Source organism: Petaurus breviceps, unplaced genomic scaffold, assembly GCF_028583685.1.
Source record: "Petaurus breviceps papuanus isolate PSGF00001 unplaced genomic scaffold, PetGlider_PUasm1.0 91133, whole genome shotgun sequence".
Lineage (NCBI taxonomy): Eukaryota > Metazoa > Chordata > Mammalia > Diprotodontia > Petauridae > Petaurus > Petaurus breviceps.
This window is the reverse complement of record NW_027187419.1, coordinates 83,679,114-83,694,329: the sequence shown is the minus strand read 5'-3', so window position 1 is coordinate 83,694,329 and position 15,216 is coordinate 83,679,114. Positions and strand designations below refer to the sequence as shown.

At 38.7% G+C, this 15,216-nt stretch overlaps 1 protein-coding gene across 3 annotated transcripts in view; it reads left to right on the top strand.

Annotated features, from left to right (window-relative positions):
- Nucleotides 1-15,216, top strand: part of CCDC148 (coiled-coil domain containing 148) — a 288,487-nt gene that overhangs the window by 265,732 nt on the left and 7,539 nt on the right. For all 3 annotated transcript variants that reach the window (XM_069080750.1, XM_069080748.1, XM_069080749.1), the window contains one exon: nucleotides 11,446-11,563. In XM_069080750.1, coding sequence (XP_068936851.1) covers nucleotides 11,446-11,563 — 118 coding nt within the window. The remainder of the gene's footprint in view (nucleotides 1-11,445; nucleotides 11,564-15,216) is intronic.

The following is a 15,216-nucleotide window of genomic DNA, read 5'->3' as shown; positions in this document are numbered from 1 at the left end:
TTTGGTTTTGTATATATTTGGTTTAAGATGTCTACTGAACATTCATTTTGAAATATCTGGGGGCGGCTAGATGGCGTAGTGAGTAGAGCACTGACCCTGGAGTCAGGAGGACCCAAGTTCGGTTCTGGCCTCAGACACTTAACACCCACACACGAAAAAACTAGCCGTGTAACCTTGGACAAGTTACTTAACCCCAACTGCCCTCCAAAAGGCAAAAAAAAAAGAAATATCTGAAAGGCATTTACAGATGTGAGAATGGAAGGCAGCAAAAAGGTTGGAGCAGGACATGTAGATTTGAGAACCATCAACATAGAGGTGGTAATTAAACCCATGGGAACTGATAAGATCCCCAAGTGAAGTAGTAGAGAGGGAGAAGAGAAGAGGCCCTAGGATCCTATGGGACTTTTATAGTTTGAATTCATGATCTGGATGAGGATAGAGAAAAGGAAACTGAGAAGGAGTTGTCTGATAGAAAGTGGGAAAACCAAGAGAGAGTGGTGTCCTGAAAACTAGTGGTGTCCAGACAAGAAAGTATGGAGAAGAGGGAGATTGACAGTATCAAAGTTGCAGAGAGGTCGAGGAGAATGAAGATTGAGAAAAGATCATTGGATTTAGCAACTAAGAGTTTACTGGTAATTAGAGAGAGTAAGAAGAGAGTAAATGGAGGTGTGTAGTATAGAGGCCTTTTCCAAGTGTTTACACACAAAGGACAGAAGACATATTGGCTAGTTAGCAAGGAAGTAAGTTTTGGTTTTTGTTTGTTTTTTTCAGGATGAGGGAGATGTGGGCTTGTTTGTAGGCAGTAGGGAAGGAGCCAGTGGACAGGAAGAGTGATGATGACAGAGGGGGCAATCTATTGGAGGAGCTGGGAAAGAATGAGATTGTTTGGGTTAGTCTGGGAAAGGAGTAGAGTCACATCAAGATGGGAGACAGGAGTGATGAAGGAAATAGTTGCTAGAAGGCATTGGGTAATATGAGATGAGGAAGAAGGAACTCATAGCAAATGGGACTCAATTGTTTCTATAAAAGACAACTTTAAGAAATACTTTTGTCTCCCACGATAAGGTGGTGCCTGATAGACTGGAATTTGACATATAGGGAAGAGCTATGAAAACTAAGTAATCAGGCACAGAATGGATGACCAGCTTTGGGGAGCCTAGGTTTGAGGCTTTTGAAGTCCCTCTTTTCTTTCAGGCTTCAGCTCGGGTGTCATCTTTACCACAAGGCCTTCCTGATCCCTCTAGTTAGAAGAGCCTTTTTCTCTTCTAACTGAACACGTCTCATTCCCTTATTAGACTATAAGCACCTTGAGCAGGAAATTAGTATTTTTCTTTTTTTTTTAACTTTTTTTTTGAAGGGAGGAATGCAGGGAATTTGGGGTTCAGTGACTTACCCAAGGTCACATAACTAGTTTTGTGTTAAGTATCCGAGGCCAGATTTGAACTCAGGTCCTCCTGACTCCAGGGCCAATGTGCACTATGCCACCTAGCCACCCCATATTTTTCTTCTTTGGTACATCTAGCACCATACTTTGCACATACATAATTCTATAATGAAGACTTGGATTTGAGAGGCTTGCTGTTTACTAGCTGGGTGACCCTGGGCAAGTCATTTAATATCTGACCCCTTGTTTCCTCATCTATAAACTGGGATGATAACAGCACCTGGTTTGGAGGGTTGTTTTGAGGATCAAATATGATAATGTATATAAAATGCCTTACAAAATTTAAAATTAGATATTATTATTAATGATAATTATAATAATGTCACTTTATTTGTTAAGTTTAAATACAATCAACTTAAAGGAAAAATATGTACAATAAAGTTATTTCTTCATATATATCTTTGGTAAGTTGAAATCACTGTAGACATTGAGCATGATAGGGCTGAAAATTTCACTTGTATTATACACAACTCTTGGTCAGTAATTTCTCTACCACTAAAGATCAGGCTGCCTGAATATTGGATTGAGTCAGGATCACCTGGATACTAGATTGGGCCAGGACTGCTTGTATTTGTGGGGTAAATGTGGGCTTCCTTATCTGGTTCCACCTTCTGCTGCAAAGCAGAGAAGGTCCCTGGGTTTCCCCTTGTCATGCTTAGCACTGGCCTGGTCTGTTCTCTTGATGTGAGTGGAGATGAAACCCCTGAGCTTGTCCCTTCCTGGCTAGAGTGACTCTGTTACCTGTCCTGGGACTGGGATGCTTTGTCCTTCTTCTACTTACCTTCACTTTTCTCTGCTCTTTCCAGTATTCTGGCAGTCTTTTGTGAGGCCCTGGACAGAACAGAGGAGTTTATAGCTGATTATCTTTGTTTGTATTTGTCATTATTCCTTCTGGTACATTTTTAGAGTTCCTTTGGAAGTATTTGTGGGAGAGAAATGGGCTCATTTAGATCCTAACACATCACCATTTTCCTATAATCTCTCCTTTGTTTCTTTTAATTTTTCCAAATAAGCACCTCTCCTCAATTTATAGTCTTAGAGAATTGTTTAGAATACCAAAAAATGTTCAGGTGATTTGTTCATGGTCACACTGCCAGTTGTGTATGTCAGCAAGACTTCAATGCAGGTCTCCCTGGCTTCAAAGATAACTCTTTATCTACTTGAGAAGCAGACCATTGGTCATGATTTTAAGAAATAAAATATACTCTTCAACTTGGGTTAGGGGATACTTCCAATATTTGCCAACTGAAATAAGAATAAATACACTAGTTTGGGGTGAACAGGACACACAACCATTTTATAGAATAATCATGTCATAACAGGTTTTGACAGCATGGATTTTTATGTTTTATAAGCTATGATTTACTCCATGGTGTATTCAGACCTATGAAAATAATCAGTTGTGTTATAATGAACTACTACTGCATAGGGAAGACTGTTCTTTTTTAGGTACTTCTTGTGGACTCTTATGTCAGTATTCTATGTGAAATTTATTAACACAGAGATAAATAACTTTTCTTACTTTTAATTTCTTCAACTCCAAAATAGGGATAATAACAAACAAAAGTATATAAAAACACTGCGTAATTATATAAATGCCATATAAATAAATATAAACATATTTATAAATATTTATATTTTATAAATTGTCCATCTCAGTATTTTTCCCTCCTTTTCTTTGTAGAGGTAAGGTCTTCTTGTCCTTGGAGGAAAATTGGAAAGGAAAGTTTAGGGTTTCAAAGTTTCATTTCTGACCACACTCATCATTTGTGAGTGAGGAGATATAGGCCCATTTTTAAATAGTGCTAAGGGATATTACTAACTTTTTCATATTTATTCTAGTAATGTTCAGTGACTACCAGGTTAGTCAGAAGGATGCCTGGTACACTTGTGTTCCTTCTCATCAGTCTGGCATTGGACCACTGCACAAAGGATACATGCCTCTCTTGGCCTGATTTTGCTGCTTTTACAGGATATTAGTTTTGGCATCTTACCCCCTCAAAATGGAGCTTTAGGCAATAGAAGTTGTCAAGTTGGTGGTGGAGAGGGGCTATACAATGAGTATATAACTACTAAAAGTTATGTAACCCCTTGGTGGTAGGCATACACTATTCTCTCTCTGCTTAGATCTAGTGGCAAAAGTAAGGAAGAAAAGTTCTCCTCACTCTGTTGGAATGTGATAGATGCATTGCACTGTGTGGGTGTCGGGCCTTGAAGATGAAAAGAAGCTCTATTCCAGACCTCCACCCCACAGTCCATATTCAGAGAAAATAAAAGTTGGTGGGAGGCCCAACTTAAGAGAAACAGCCTCAGAGGAAAAATGTTGAAACTTGAAAGAGAAGACACACCAACCAGGGAAGTAGTAAACCTTCTAGAAAGGAGCCCTGAATAGGTTCTTTACAGAAGCCTATGCACATGTGTCAAGAATAGAACATGCTGTTCTCTTTATTGTATAGACATACATATATATATATACAAATTTGCATTCACATACATATGTGTATGTATATATGTATGCATGCATAAATATGTATCTATACATTCATAGCTATATATAGGTAGTTGTATACATAGATACACATATATGCATGTGTATGCATATGTATAATATATACCTATACACATAAAAGAAAGAACAAAGTGTTTCATTTTTTGCTTTCATTCAAATTTCATGCAATTTTCATTTCATTAAACATATGTGTGTTTAAAAGCCTCAATTTAGGGAATTTCTACTTTATGAGGGTTTTTTTTTTGTTTGTTCTTTACTTTTTAAGTAGGAGGATTACTTTTAAAACAATGATATTCCCCAAGGTGCTTGAGGAAGTCCTGTTCTACTCTGTTGGTTTTACCTCAGGAGAAAAGAATGCTAAATTGTAGGGTGGTGGTGAAAGCTCTTTTCTAATCATTTTCTATGTTAATAGAAAATCAGACTTGACTTCATTGCCGTGGGCTGCTGAATCACTGTTTAAATCTGTGACCCCTTTGATGTCTGATTTGCACAGAAGTTGTAAGAGGCCAGGGAAGGAAGAAAGGGAGTATAAAGGGGATTTTCTGACAGTATTGTAGGAGCCAAGTTTTATTATTCTTATTTGGCTAAATCTTTTTGAGGGAAAAGATTGTGGTTTCTTTTGTTGTAGCAGTTACTATGCCATCCCTACCACAAGCAGAGACAGAGAGGCATTCTATATTTGATGTGTATCTCCTTAATAATAAGAATAGACTAAAATGTTTCATTTGTCATTTGTTGTTATCATTAGCAGAGGCTAAATATAGTTAAATCCAAGTGGTGAATGCAGCGATTTTATAAAGTAAAGAACATCATTCATCATTGATTGAAAATGTGGTTGCACATATTAGAAGCATGGCTTTATAAAGTCCCATTTCCAGTAATGTGGCATTTTTGTTTTGTTTTGAATATTTATGAATCTGAAAACATTTTAAGTGAAATTACGCTTATCAGAAAATTGCATGTGCCTATCAACAATCCTTTTTTTAACAGTAGCATAGTATTAATCAACTAAGCTTAATTTTCAGCTTTTAGCTTTTAAAAGCATTTTTTTCCGTGTATTTCTAATACAAAGTGGAAGGATTTAAGCATTCTACCAATATTAGGGGCAAATCCCCAATGTGACTTCCCTTCCTGAATAACAACTAAAAGTTATGATGTCGCCCCTTGGTGGGGGGCATACAAATAACAAGTTTTTAAAAATCTGCCAGAAATATCTTGTGACCACAAAAGCAGCACTGTGAGAATCACTCCAGTACAGACTGAACCTCTCTTCAAGTCCTGCTCTGATGCTTCATCAAGGCATGGAGGTGACCCCAACCTCTCAAAGGTCATGCCAATGAAATACAAGTTCAGGTGAGGCCCACCATTCCACAAAGGCTCAAATTCAAGTATCATGACTATCTTATAGTTACCTACCAGCCTGCCTATAATCAGAGAAGCTTATTACTACTACATCAGCCACCAGGGGATGAATTTTTGGTTACAGCAAAGACAATCTACCATAATGTAGAGGGATGCGTTGATAAGGTTCTTGAAGTATCAAAGTGCCTAATAGATTTACAATTCTCTTTATGATATTAAAAATGTCAGATAGTTTAACATACACTCAAATTCACTCAATGTACTTATCTAAGTAATGCTTCCAATCATACTGTATTTTGGGGCAAAATAACATTTCTGCACACAAATCTACATTATGATCCCCAAAGTAATAAATGAATTCCCATGTAGTTTGTAAAGGCGGCATCCTCTCCCCCCTCCACCCCCCCAACATAAATTAAAAAGCTCCCAAATGTGAAGCTTCACATTTTAGTCCTTACTGTTCTATGAACTAGCTGTGGGACCTTGGGTAAATGACTTCCTTTCTGGGTCTTAGTTTCTTCTTCAATAAAAATGAGTAAATTGTACTAGATGATTCCTTCCAGCTCTGAGATACTGTACTTACATGCTCCTCTTGCCTGTATATATCACTGTTCCAGAAGTCATGATATTATTTGTCCAACTGGTCCATGTCATTGAGGAGTTATGCTTTTAGTCTCACAGGTCCTTGATGGGCCAAGAAAGCAGACTCAGAATCTTATACGTTCCCCATGGACATGCTTCTCTCTTGTCAATCAATTAGTTTAAAAAAAACAACAAAACCACATTTGTTAAGTACCAGCTATGTGCCAGGTATCATAGAGGGGCAAAGTCCTGTCCCTAGCCTCAGGGAGCTCACATCTTATTGGGGAGAAATATGTAAATAACTATGTATATACAAGATTATACAGAGGAGATGTAAGGTAATCTCAGAGGGAAGGCCCTAGTCCAGCATGAATTAAGAGGGGCCATCTTGCAGAAGGTGGAATTTGAGATGAGTCTGGAAGAAAGCCAAAGAATCTGAGAGAAAGTGAGGTGGGAGAGCATTCCAGGCATGAGGACAACCAAGCAATGACCTGCACTCAAGAGATGGAATGCTATGTGTGAGGAATAGCAAGGAGGCCAGTGGGGCTAGACCATAGAGTACATGAAGGAGAGTAAAGTGTGAGAAGACAGGAAAGGTAGGAAGGGACTGACTGGTGAAGAGCTTTAAAGTCCAAACAAAACCTTGTCTTTTAAAAAGTTTTATTTTGGAGGTAATGTACATTCATTGAAGGTTATTAAGCAGAGAGGTGACAGAGTGAAACCTATATTTTAGGAACATCAGTTTGGGTTTGTGAATAAGTCTAGCTGAGAAGGGGTGACATATATATGATGACAGATAGGGTGACATATAGAATGGCAACCAATGTGGATGGCAAGTCAAATGAGAGTTTGCTTGTTTGTTTTAACTGTGAGGGGGACATGAATGTATTTGTAAGCAACAGGGAAGGAGCCAGTAGATGAAGACAGAATAAAAATCAGAGAGTGAGGATGATAGTCATTTTTTTAGTCATATCCGACTCGTCATTACCCCATTTGGGATTTTCTTAGCAAAAATATTGGAGTGGTTTGCCATTTCCTTCTCTAGTTCATTTTACAGATGAGGAAACTGAGGCAAACAGGGTTAAGTGAGTTGCCCAGGGTCATGAAACCAGTAAGCTTCTGAAGCCAGATTTGAACTCAGAAAGATGACTCTTCCTGACTTCAGGCTTTGCACTCTATCCACTGAGCTACCTTGCTGTACAGGAATGTAGAGGAATTGACCTTGTCAAGGGAAAAGCCCACCTTTTCATGCAAGACTGGTGTTAAGACTGGGGGAAGATATATGAGTGATGAAAGATGGAGTGTGGGGAAGTGAGATCTCAATGAATGACTAATTTCTTTTCTTAAAGTATGAGGCAAGGTCCTTAGCTAAGAGAGTGACTGAGTGGGGGAAGGGAAAGTGCAAGTGGGAGGATCCAGCAAAGATGGTCTGATAGGTTTGGGATAGCAAGTCAGTCTGGGAGTTGAGATTATATAAAATTATAATGGACCCAGGCAGCATGGTTGCATGATTTTCTCCAGGTCTGTTCAGCCACATAGGAATTAAAATGTTGGGGCGTCCAGGTAGCACAGCGAGTAAGAGCACCGGCTCCAGTGTTGAGAAGACCTGGAGATCGAATCCCGGGCTCAGACACTTACCACCCACCCAGAAACACCTGGCTGAGTAACCTTGAGCAAGTTACTTAACCCCAATCGCTTAAGGGCGGCCAGGTGGCTCAGTGAGCAAGAGCACCGGCTCCAGTGTCGGGCTGACCTGGATCAAATCTGGGCTCAGATACTCAGCACCATACCCAGAAATAATAACTGGCCGTGTAACCTTGAGCAAGTTACTTAACCCCAATTGCTTAAAAAAAAAAAAAAAGGAATTAAAATGTAGAGAGCAAATGGTAGGAGTAATCCAGGACTGAGGTTTGTCAAGGCATGATCAGCTATTAGACAGGGGGGAAGAGATTCTAGAGAACTGAGTAGTGCCAAAGTGGTTCATCAAGGAGGCCTTCTCTCCTAGGAGCAGCCTCCAGCCAATGACAGGTTTGAAATAACAAGTGCTTGATATAGTCCTTGCTATGTTCTTATCCACATCAAATGCTTTTACTGTTGTTTACCTAAAGATCTAACCTTAAAGAATATTGGGAAAAGATGCAAAAAGACCATTAGGTCAAACATTTATTTGTCACTGTTTTGGAAATAGATTAACTATGGTACGGGTAATGCTTTTCCAGTGCCCCTCTCCTTAAACCTAATCCCACCCAACCCTCCCTAGCACCATCTTTCAGCTCCAGCATTTCTGGGTTAAAGTCCCTGTTCCTGAGGCTCATATCTATGTCCTTTTACTCAGATTGGAGCCCAGGAGTCTGGCATGGGGCAGCTTGCTTTTTGTAAGCAAGCAAGCTTCATTTATGGAGTGATAAAAGACATTCACCCCTTAGAGTCTGCACAATTCCTTCCTAGGAAAGTGGTTCATACCTCTTTTAATAAAAGGCTACCTCCGGCTGAGAGCATTTGATAGAATCTATTTTTTCCTCCTGTATTTTTTAAAAAAAGAATGTATTGATATTCTTTGTTTTTACATCATCTTCATTCCAGAATCTTAGGACCCCCCTCCCTTTTCTTTACCCAGGAGCCTTCCCTTGTAACAAAGAATGAAAAAGAAAGAAGAGAAAAAACAGTTCAGCAAAAATGACCATCTGTGTGTGTATGTGTGTGTGTGTGTGTGTGTGTGTGTGTGTAATATAGCCTTTCCCTGCGTTAGTGGAAAGTGTGTATAAATATGAGATACAGGAGTGAGGATATCCAGTGGTTAGGTTACAGTCAGGTAAGACTCTTGCATGTATCTTCATGTCCTAGTTCATTCCCCATTAAACTAATTTTCAAAAAAAGACAAGGAAAAAAAGCCCGTGCAGACACAATTCCTGTCTGTCGCTTGGCTTTTTAATGTGTCTTCTTTTGAGGCTGGAATAAGTTTTGGCTTCAAAAGGAGAGTGAGGTAGGAGGAGATTGGGTTTGTTCAACACTTTCTGCAGCCGAGGGAGTTTGTTACTACACTTCAAGGTGTTTAACAAAACCATTTGCATTTGAATGCTGATCCCTTTGAGTTCGGGGCACACAGGAAACAGGCTTCTAAATGATAGATAAACTCTCCCTTTCTACTGGGAAGCTTCTAGTCAGGGCAACTGTGCTCTGGCCCCAAGGCTTAAGCCAAATCCTCTTCAGATCGTAGTTAATGCTGCACCTGATTCTACAGCAGCTGCTGCTTTTGAACAGTATGATGCTTCTCCTCCCCCAGAGGACTTGAAAGTACCCTTTCTGCAGCACTTTCAGCCTTTGTAGATGCAACGAGAAAAACACAGGTTGTGAGATGAACCCAGGATTCCTGTTTGGGAATTCACCACCCAGCACTTAGCAGCCAGTGAGTTGAACCATTTGTCAGTGCTTTATTTCATCGCCATGGTTTAACTGGAAGAAAAGACTACGTCAAATGGTGAAATGTTTGTGCAGAAATTTTTCTAGATAATACATTTAGTTATATTGTTTGTTTTTTCATCAATGTATGAACATCTTATTTTTTTTTGCTGAGGTTATTCAAATCACTTCTCTACAAGGGAGGGGACAGAAGGGAGGAAAAGTGACAAAGCAGGTGTGTGTCAGAGAGAGAGAGACAGAGAGAGAGAGAGAGACAGAGAGAGACGGAGACAGAGACAGACAGAGAGACAGACAGACAGAGAGAGAGATTTCTCAATAACATCATCCTTAAAAATGAAGACATTGAGGATGGGCCTTCTGTTTCACTGAATTGCCAGGGCGACCTTTAGGGCAACCCTGTTAATCTTGGTGATTACTGGAGGGTCAATATAGCCAATGATCCAACCTTTCCTGTGGCCTAGACAGGAATGCCACCCACTAACTCATGCTTTTCAAGTCAGTTTCCTCTGAACACAAGTCAGCTCTTTTAATTTTTGTAATAGAGTAACCTGAAACCTTACTATAGCTACAAGAGCACTTATTCCTATATATCCCAAAGGAAGTAGAACTTTATGAAGGTTGTGAGAATTAGGATACAGCCATTGCAAAATTTCAGGGTATCTTTTAATTGAACCATCCTCTCTTTATCCTGTGCTAGGTGTTAAAATTGAGTAGGACCTCATTATAGTGTAAGAAAGTATTCATATATGACAAGGGTAGGTGAGAGATGCAGGAATATAGGCCATGATTTAAAAATAATTTTAAAAAATTACTATATCCTGGTTATATTAATAGAAGCACCTTTTCCTGGGTTGAAATGGTGATAGGGGCTTGGAATTCATTACACATTGGGCTTATTTTGGGACTCACAGATTTAGAGCTAGAAAGGACCTTAGAGAACATTTAATCCAACACCCTTATTTTACAGGTGAAGGTAAGAGGCTTGCCTAGGTCACACATATAATAAGGGGCAGAGCTGGGATTTGAACTCAGTTCCTCACACTCACTCATTCATTGCTCTTTCCTCTATCCTCTGCTGCTTCTCATGAGAGGCAAGGGCTTGGGGTGAGATACATCAATGAAAAATGGAGGTGTATTCTCTGTGCACAAAGACTTGGCATAACAAAAATAGCTTTTGCCCCTCAAAAGCTATTAAGTATAAACCATAAATAATTGATATAATTTAGAAGATAGAGGTGTTGGGGGGTACGGTGCTTGCTATTCAGAGAGCCTGGCACCTACCATTTCTGAAAGAAGTATTTGTATCTTTAATATTCAGTGTGATTGCAGAGGAATAGTATGGTTGTTTCATGAGAGGAACTCTTCACCCCAATGCTGAATGGATGTGGTTAGATATTTAGGTAGTTTTCTGCCCTGTTTTAATAGTTGTGAATTTCAAGGGGGAATGGAATAGCTCAAGTGGAAAGAATGCTGAGGGGAGAATCATGTTTTTTGCTGCCATCTACAGATGTCAAAGTGCATTTCTATAAAGACTCAGCAAAGGAAACAGGTCATCCAAGAGCAGAAATGAATGAAAATGTGTCCAAAGTATTTAAAAAAAAACATTTCATAAATATATTCTGACAGTAATAGCATTTTGAGTGCAGTATTGGAGTATTTTCTTTTGTTTACTCTTCTGACTAAAAATGCTATGTGTAGCAATCAGCAGCATTGTTTTTTAACATTTAAAATTGTCAGGGTGAAAATTTGTGTTATCATTATGAATGGCACGGCACTGGAATACTGGAAATATTGATCTCTAAGGTTATGTCCAAATCTAACAGTCTATAAGTCTATGAAATATTTAAAAATAAGTTTGAGGGTTGTTTTTCAGGGATAGTTTAGCTTCAGTCCTGACTGTAAGAAGCGTGATTAAAAGTGAGAAGGGAATTTTATGAGGATGAATCATAAAATAGACAATCTCTTAAAGTCCCTTCTATGACAGAGCTGCTGGGGGGAAATGATTTAGAATAACATATACTGCAGTAAGATGGTGCCTGAAGCAACTTCTGCCCTGATGTTTCATTCTGCATATTTGCCAGGCTTATAATGACACTTTGCAAACATCTTTTTGTATTATTACTTAAAGGGTCAAATTTAGGCAGGAATTACTGGAAAAGCGCTGGATGGATAAAAAGGAAATGGCCATTAAGGAAACAAAGGAACAAGAAGAAAGAGAGAAGAGGCTAGAAGCCCTCAGAAAACAGGTGGTTTTGTTTAATTTGAGTTTTTTAATATGTTATTAAGGATGCTTCTAAGTGCTATAATGTGATCATTACTAAAGTTAATTTCAAGACATCTGCTTTTTTGAAGTCTAACTTCAGAATCTGGACACCTCCTAGGGGTTTAGCTCTAGATGACACCTACTTCATATCGATCACCTCTTTCATTTAAGAGATATGAAAACTGGGCACCAGATGGGAGAAGTGGGAAGTACCTTGCTGGAGGTCACTCATTTAGTTAGTAAGCAGCAGAGCTTGGAATCCAGCCCCGATTTTCTAGTGCTCTTTCCAACACAGACCTTCACTCAAGGGAGCAGATTTATTCTTTGAGATCATATTTATCAGATAAGGCCAGTTCCTAAGTATATTTAAACTTCATCCACACCTTTAGAAAGCTCTCTTAAGACCTCAGTACCTCCAAGTCACCTCTAGTTTGTTAACACCTTGATAATAATTGAGAACAGTAAAATTCCACCATACTAGCCCAGGGATTAAAACAGTTGCAAGGAAACTGTTAGGCCTTCACCCATGCTTTGAGACATCTTCAGTTTAGCAGAACTTATAATCACTTTGTGAATGCCACATTTGTGCAGAATTGAGAGTCATGTAATAATACTTAATACCTGAAATAATAGTTCACTTGCTAGAGGTATTGAAGGTAGATAACAACAGTAAAAAGTTAAGGGCTGGAATTTCAGGTCACGCGACCAGCAAGATGGAGGACTAGACATTTTCTCTGACCCCATGATCTTTCAAACCTCTTCAAATACCAAAATAAAGCAAGTTCAGCTGTCTCCATGATCTAGGACACCCAGAATACAAAAGAAATTTTTTAAAAATACATAAACTGATGCCTACCCTGAGCTCAATCAACACCCCTCCCCCAGTGCCTACTATGCTACCAACAGCAAGATTGCACTAACCAAACCAAGGACCCAACACATAGGCTTGCAACAAAACTCAGTTCCATACCCTAGTCGCCTCTTTTCTCTTTACAGTATTGTGGAGATCCTGACTTCAGGAGGCAGAAATTTGCTTAGACTGGGACAGTCATTTAGTACCACAGCAACAACTTCCTATGCTTCAAAAGATTTCTGCAAGAAAACAGTGGAACAGAGGGAAAGTGGCAGAACACATGGTTGGGCCTGAGATAGAACTCAGCCCCCTCCCAAAGCCCCTACCCCCAGCCTTGGAGACCCAAGCTACAGAAATCAACCAGTGACTTCCAATGCCTGATGAGAGGACTGAGGAGCAGAGTGAGTGGGACAGGTACCAGGACAGGACACTGGATATAGGGAACTGTGAGGCACTTCACTAAATCTGATGGAAAGACCCCCATGTTCAGCTGGGGCCATTTCTGTTCCCTGAAGTGTTGCTTGGAGCAGAGGACACAGACAGGTAAACTGTGAATTGCCTGGAGTGGGAGGACACTGAGATGCTTTGAAATCTAGCCTTCAGAGAAACTACCATCAGAGGGGAGGAAGTCAGCAAGTGATCAATGGGGGAAAATAAGTGGAGAAAAATTAACTTATCCAAGATTTCAGGAAGGAGAAAACTAAAAGACCTTAAACATAAGCAGACAAACCAACAGAGAAAACATGAAAAGCTGAAGAAAATATGGCTTTCAAATCTAGTTAAACAAATTCAGCCATCACTGAATAAATACTGAAAAACAAAAATTATTCAACACTTGATAAGATGAAGAGAACCCTATGGGATTTGAGGAGAACATAGAACCACAGTACCCTGCTCCTGAGTGGTTAAAAGAGAAATGAGAATCAGGAGTGCAGAATTTATGGTCTACGCAGCAAAAATAATGTGTAGAATAGAAAGACTTGAGTTTGCTGGCAAGTCTAACAAAGATGCAAAAGACAGAATAAGAGATTGGAGATGCAAATATACAGAAGTGAAGGATGATCTAGAAGAAGGAAGGAAAAAAAAATAATAACATTAAAAGAAAATATGGTTTTTATCCATACAAAACATACTATCTTGAAGACAGGCTGTATAAAGACAACCAAAGGATCAAAGATCTTCCAGAAGAACAAGGCAAGACAAAAAATTACCTGGATACCATACTGCAAGAAATAATACAAAACAACTGTCCAGAACTTCTGAACTTAGAAAATGAAATGCCAATGGAAAGAATTCATAGATAGCCTCTAGAAAAAAAACAAAACAATAAAGCTGCAGATTCCAAGACACATGGTTACTGAATTTATTTCAAAAACAGCAAAGTTCTTCAAATGATCAAGAGAAAAACCTTCAAATACAAAAGAAAGGAAATTAAATAACAAAAAAGTTAAGGTTCCTGGGGAATGTTATAAAATAGCATTCATTTTAATAAACATTTATGAAGCACCTACATTTCACAAAGAAATGTGCTAATTGCTTAGAATACAAAACCAAAAAATTATCCCTAATTGCTCAAGAAGTTTATACATTTTATTGTAATTCATTTATGAATTCTTGAAATCTTGAATCTAAATATTTAAATCTCCAAGCAGTCATTTTCTTATTGTTCCTTTTTCTTGTTTTTTTTTTTTTTGCTTTTTGGATGGGGGAAGGTAGGCCAATTGGGGTTAAGTGACTTGCCCAAGGTCACACAGCTAGTTTTGTGTTAGGTGTCTGAGGCTGGATTTGAACTCAGATCCTCCTGACTCCAGGGCCGTGCTCTATTCACTGCACCACCTAGCCGCCCCTATTATTCCTTTTTCTTGAATTGAGAAGGATTAACTATCTAGTATTTTTCTACAACAGCATGAAAATTATCTAAAAATTAGCAACTGATTATTCTTCTTGCACTTTCAGGGTGAATAATTTCTATTTCAATAATTACATATAGCTTAATGATCAGTTCTGGGTTTCTAAAACCTGACTTTGATACCAAAACCTTAAAGTCTGTGACTATAATTTTATCTTCTGCAAGCTCATTAAAAAGGGAGGTAGGAGTAATGTTGTGCTAGATTAATCATAAATATTTATAATTATACTATTAGGACTTTTAATTCCATTAAAAATATTTATTAAGCATTGTTATGTGCAGAAAACTATCTTAACTACTGAAGTAAATTCAGAAGCAGTAAGAGAAGCAAGTTCATTATTTAGGTGATGTCTCAAATTATTTCACTATGTAGAATTTGTTTGGTTTTTTTCACTGATAAGAAGAGACTTTCTGTAAAAGTCCAAAAGGTGCCATTTTTTTTTGGTATGAGTTATCATAGAAATCAGGATTTAAAACTAACTAGAACAATATGAGGATAATGTGGCAGAGGAGAAAAAGCACTAACTCTGGAGTCAGAGCAATTAGGCTCAAATTCTGCCTCTGATCCTTGCCTTGGTGACCTTGGGCAAGTCACTTAACCTGCTTCAGCCTCAGTTTCCTCATCTTTAAAATGAGGGCATTGGACTGGAGGGCCTCTAAGGTTTCTTCTAGCTTTAGTTTTGCAATCCTGTGAAGAGGTCATATAGTCATAGGTTCCTAGATATAGAGCCAAAATGATTCTCAGAGGCCATGTGGTCAAACGCTCTCATTTTACAAATAAGAAAATAAAAAAAAGTGCCAGGGAGCTCAAGTGAATTTCCCAATGTGTCACAGAGAGAGAGAGAGAGAGAGAGAGAGAGAGAGAGAGAGAGAG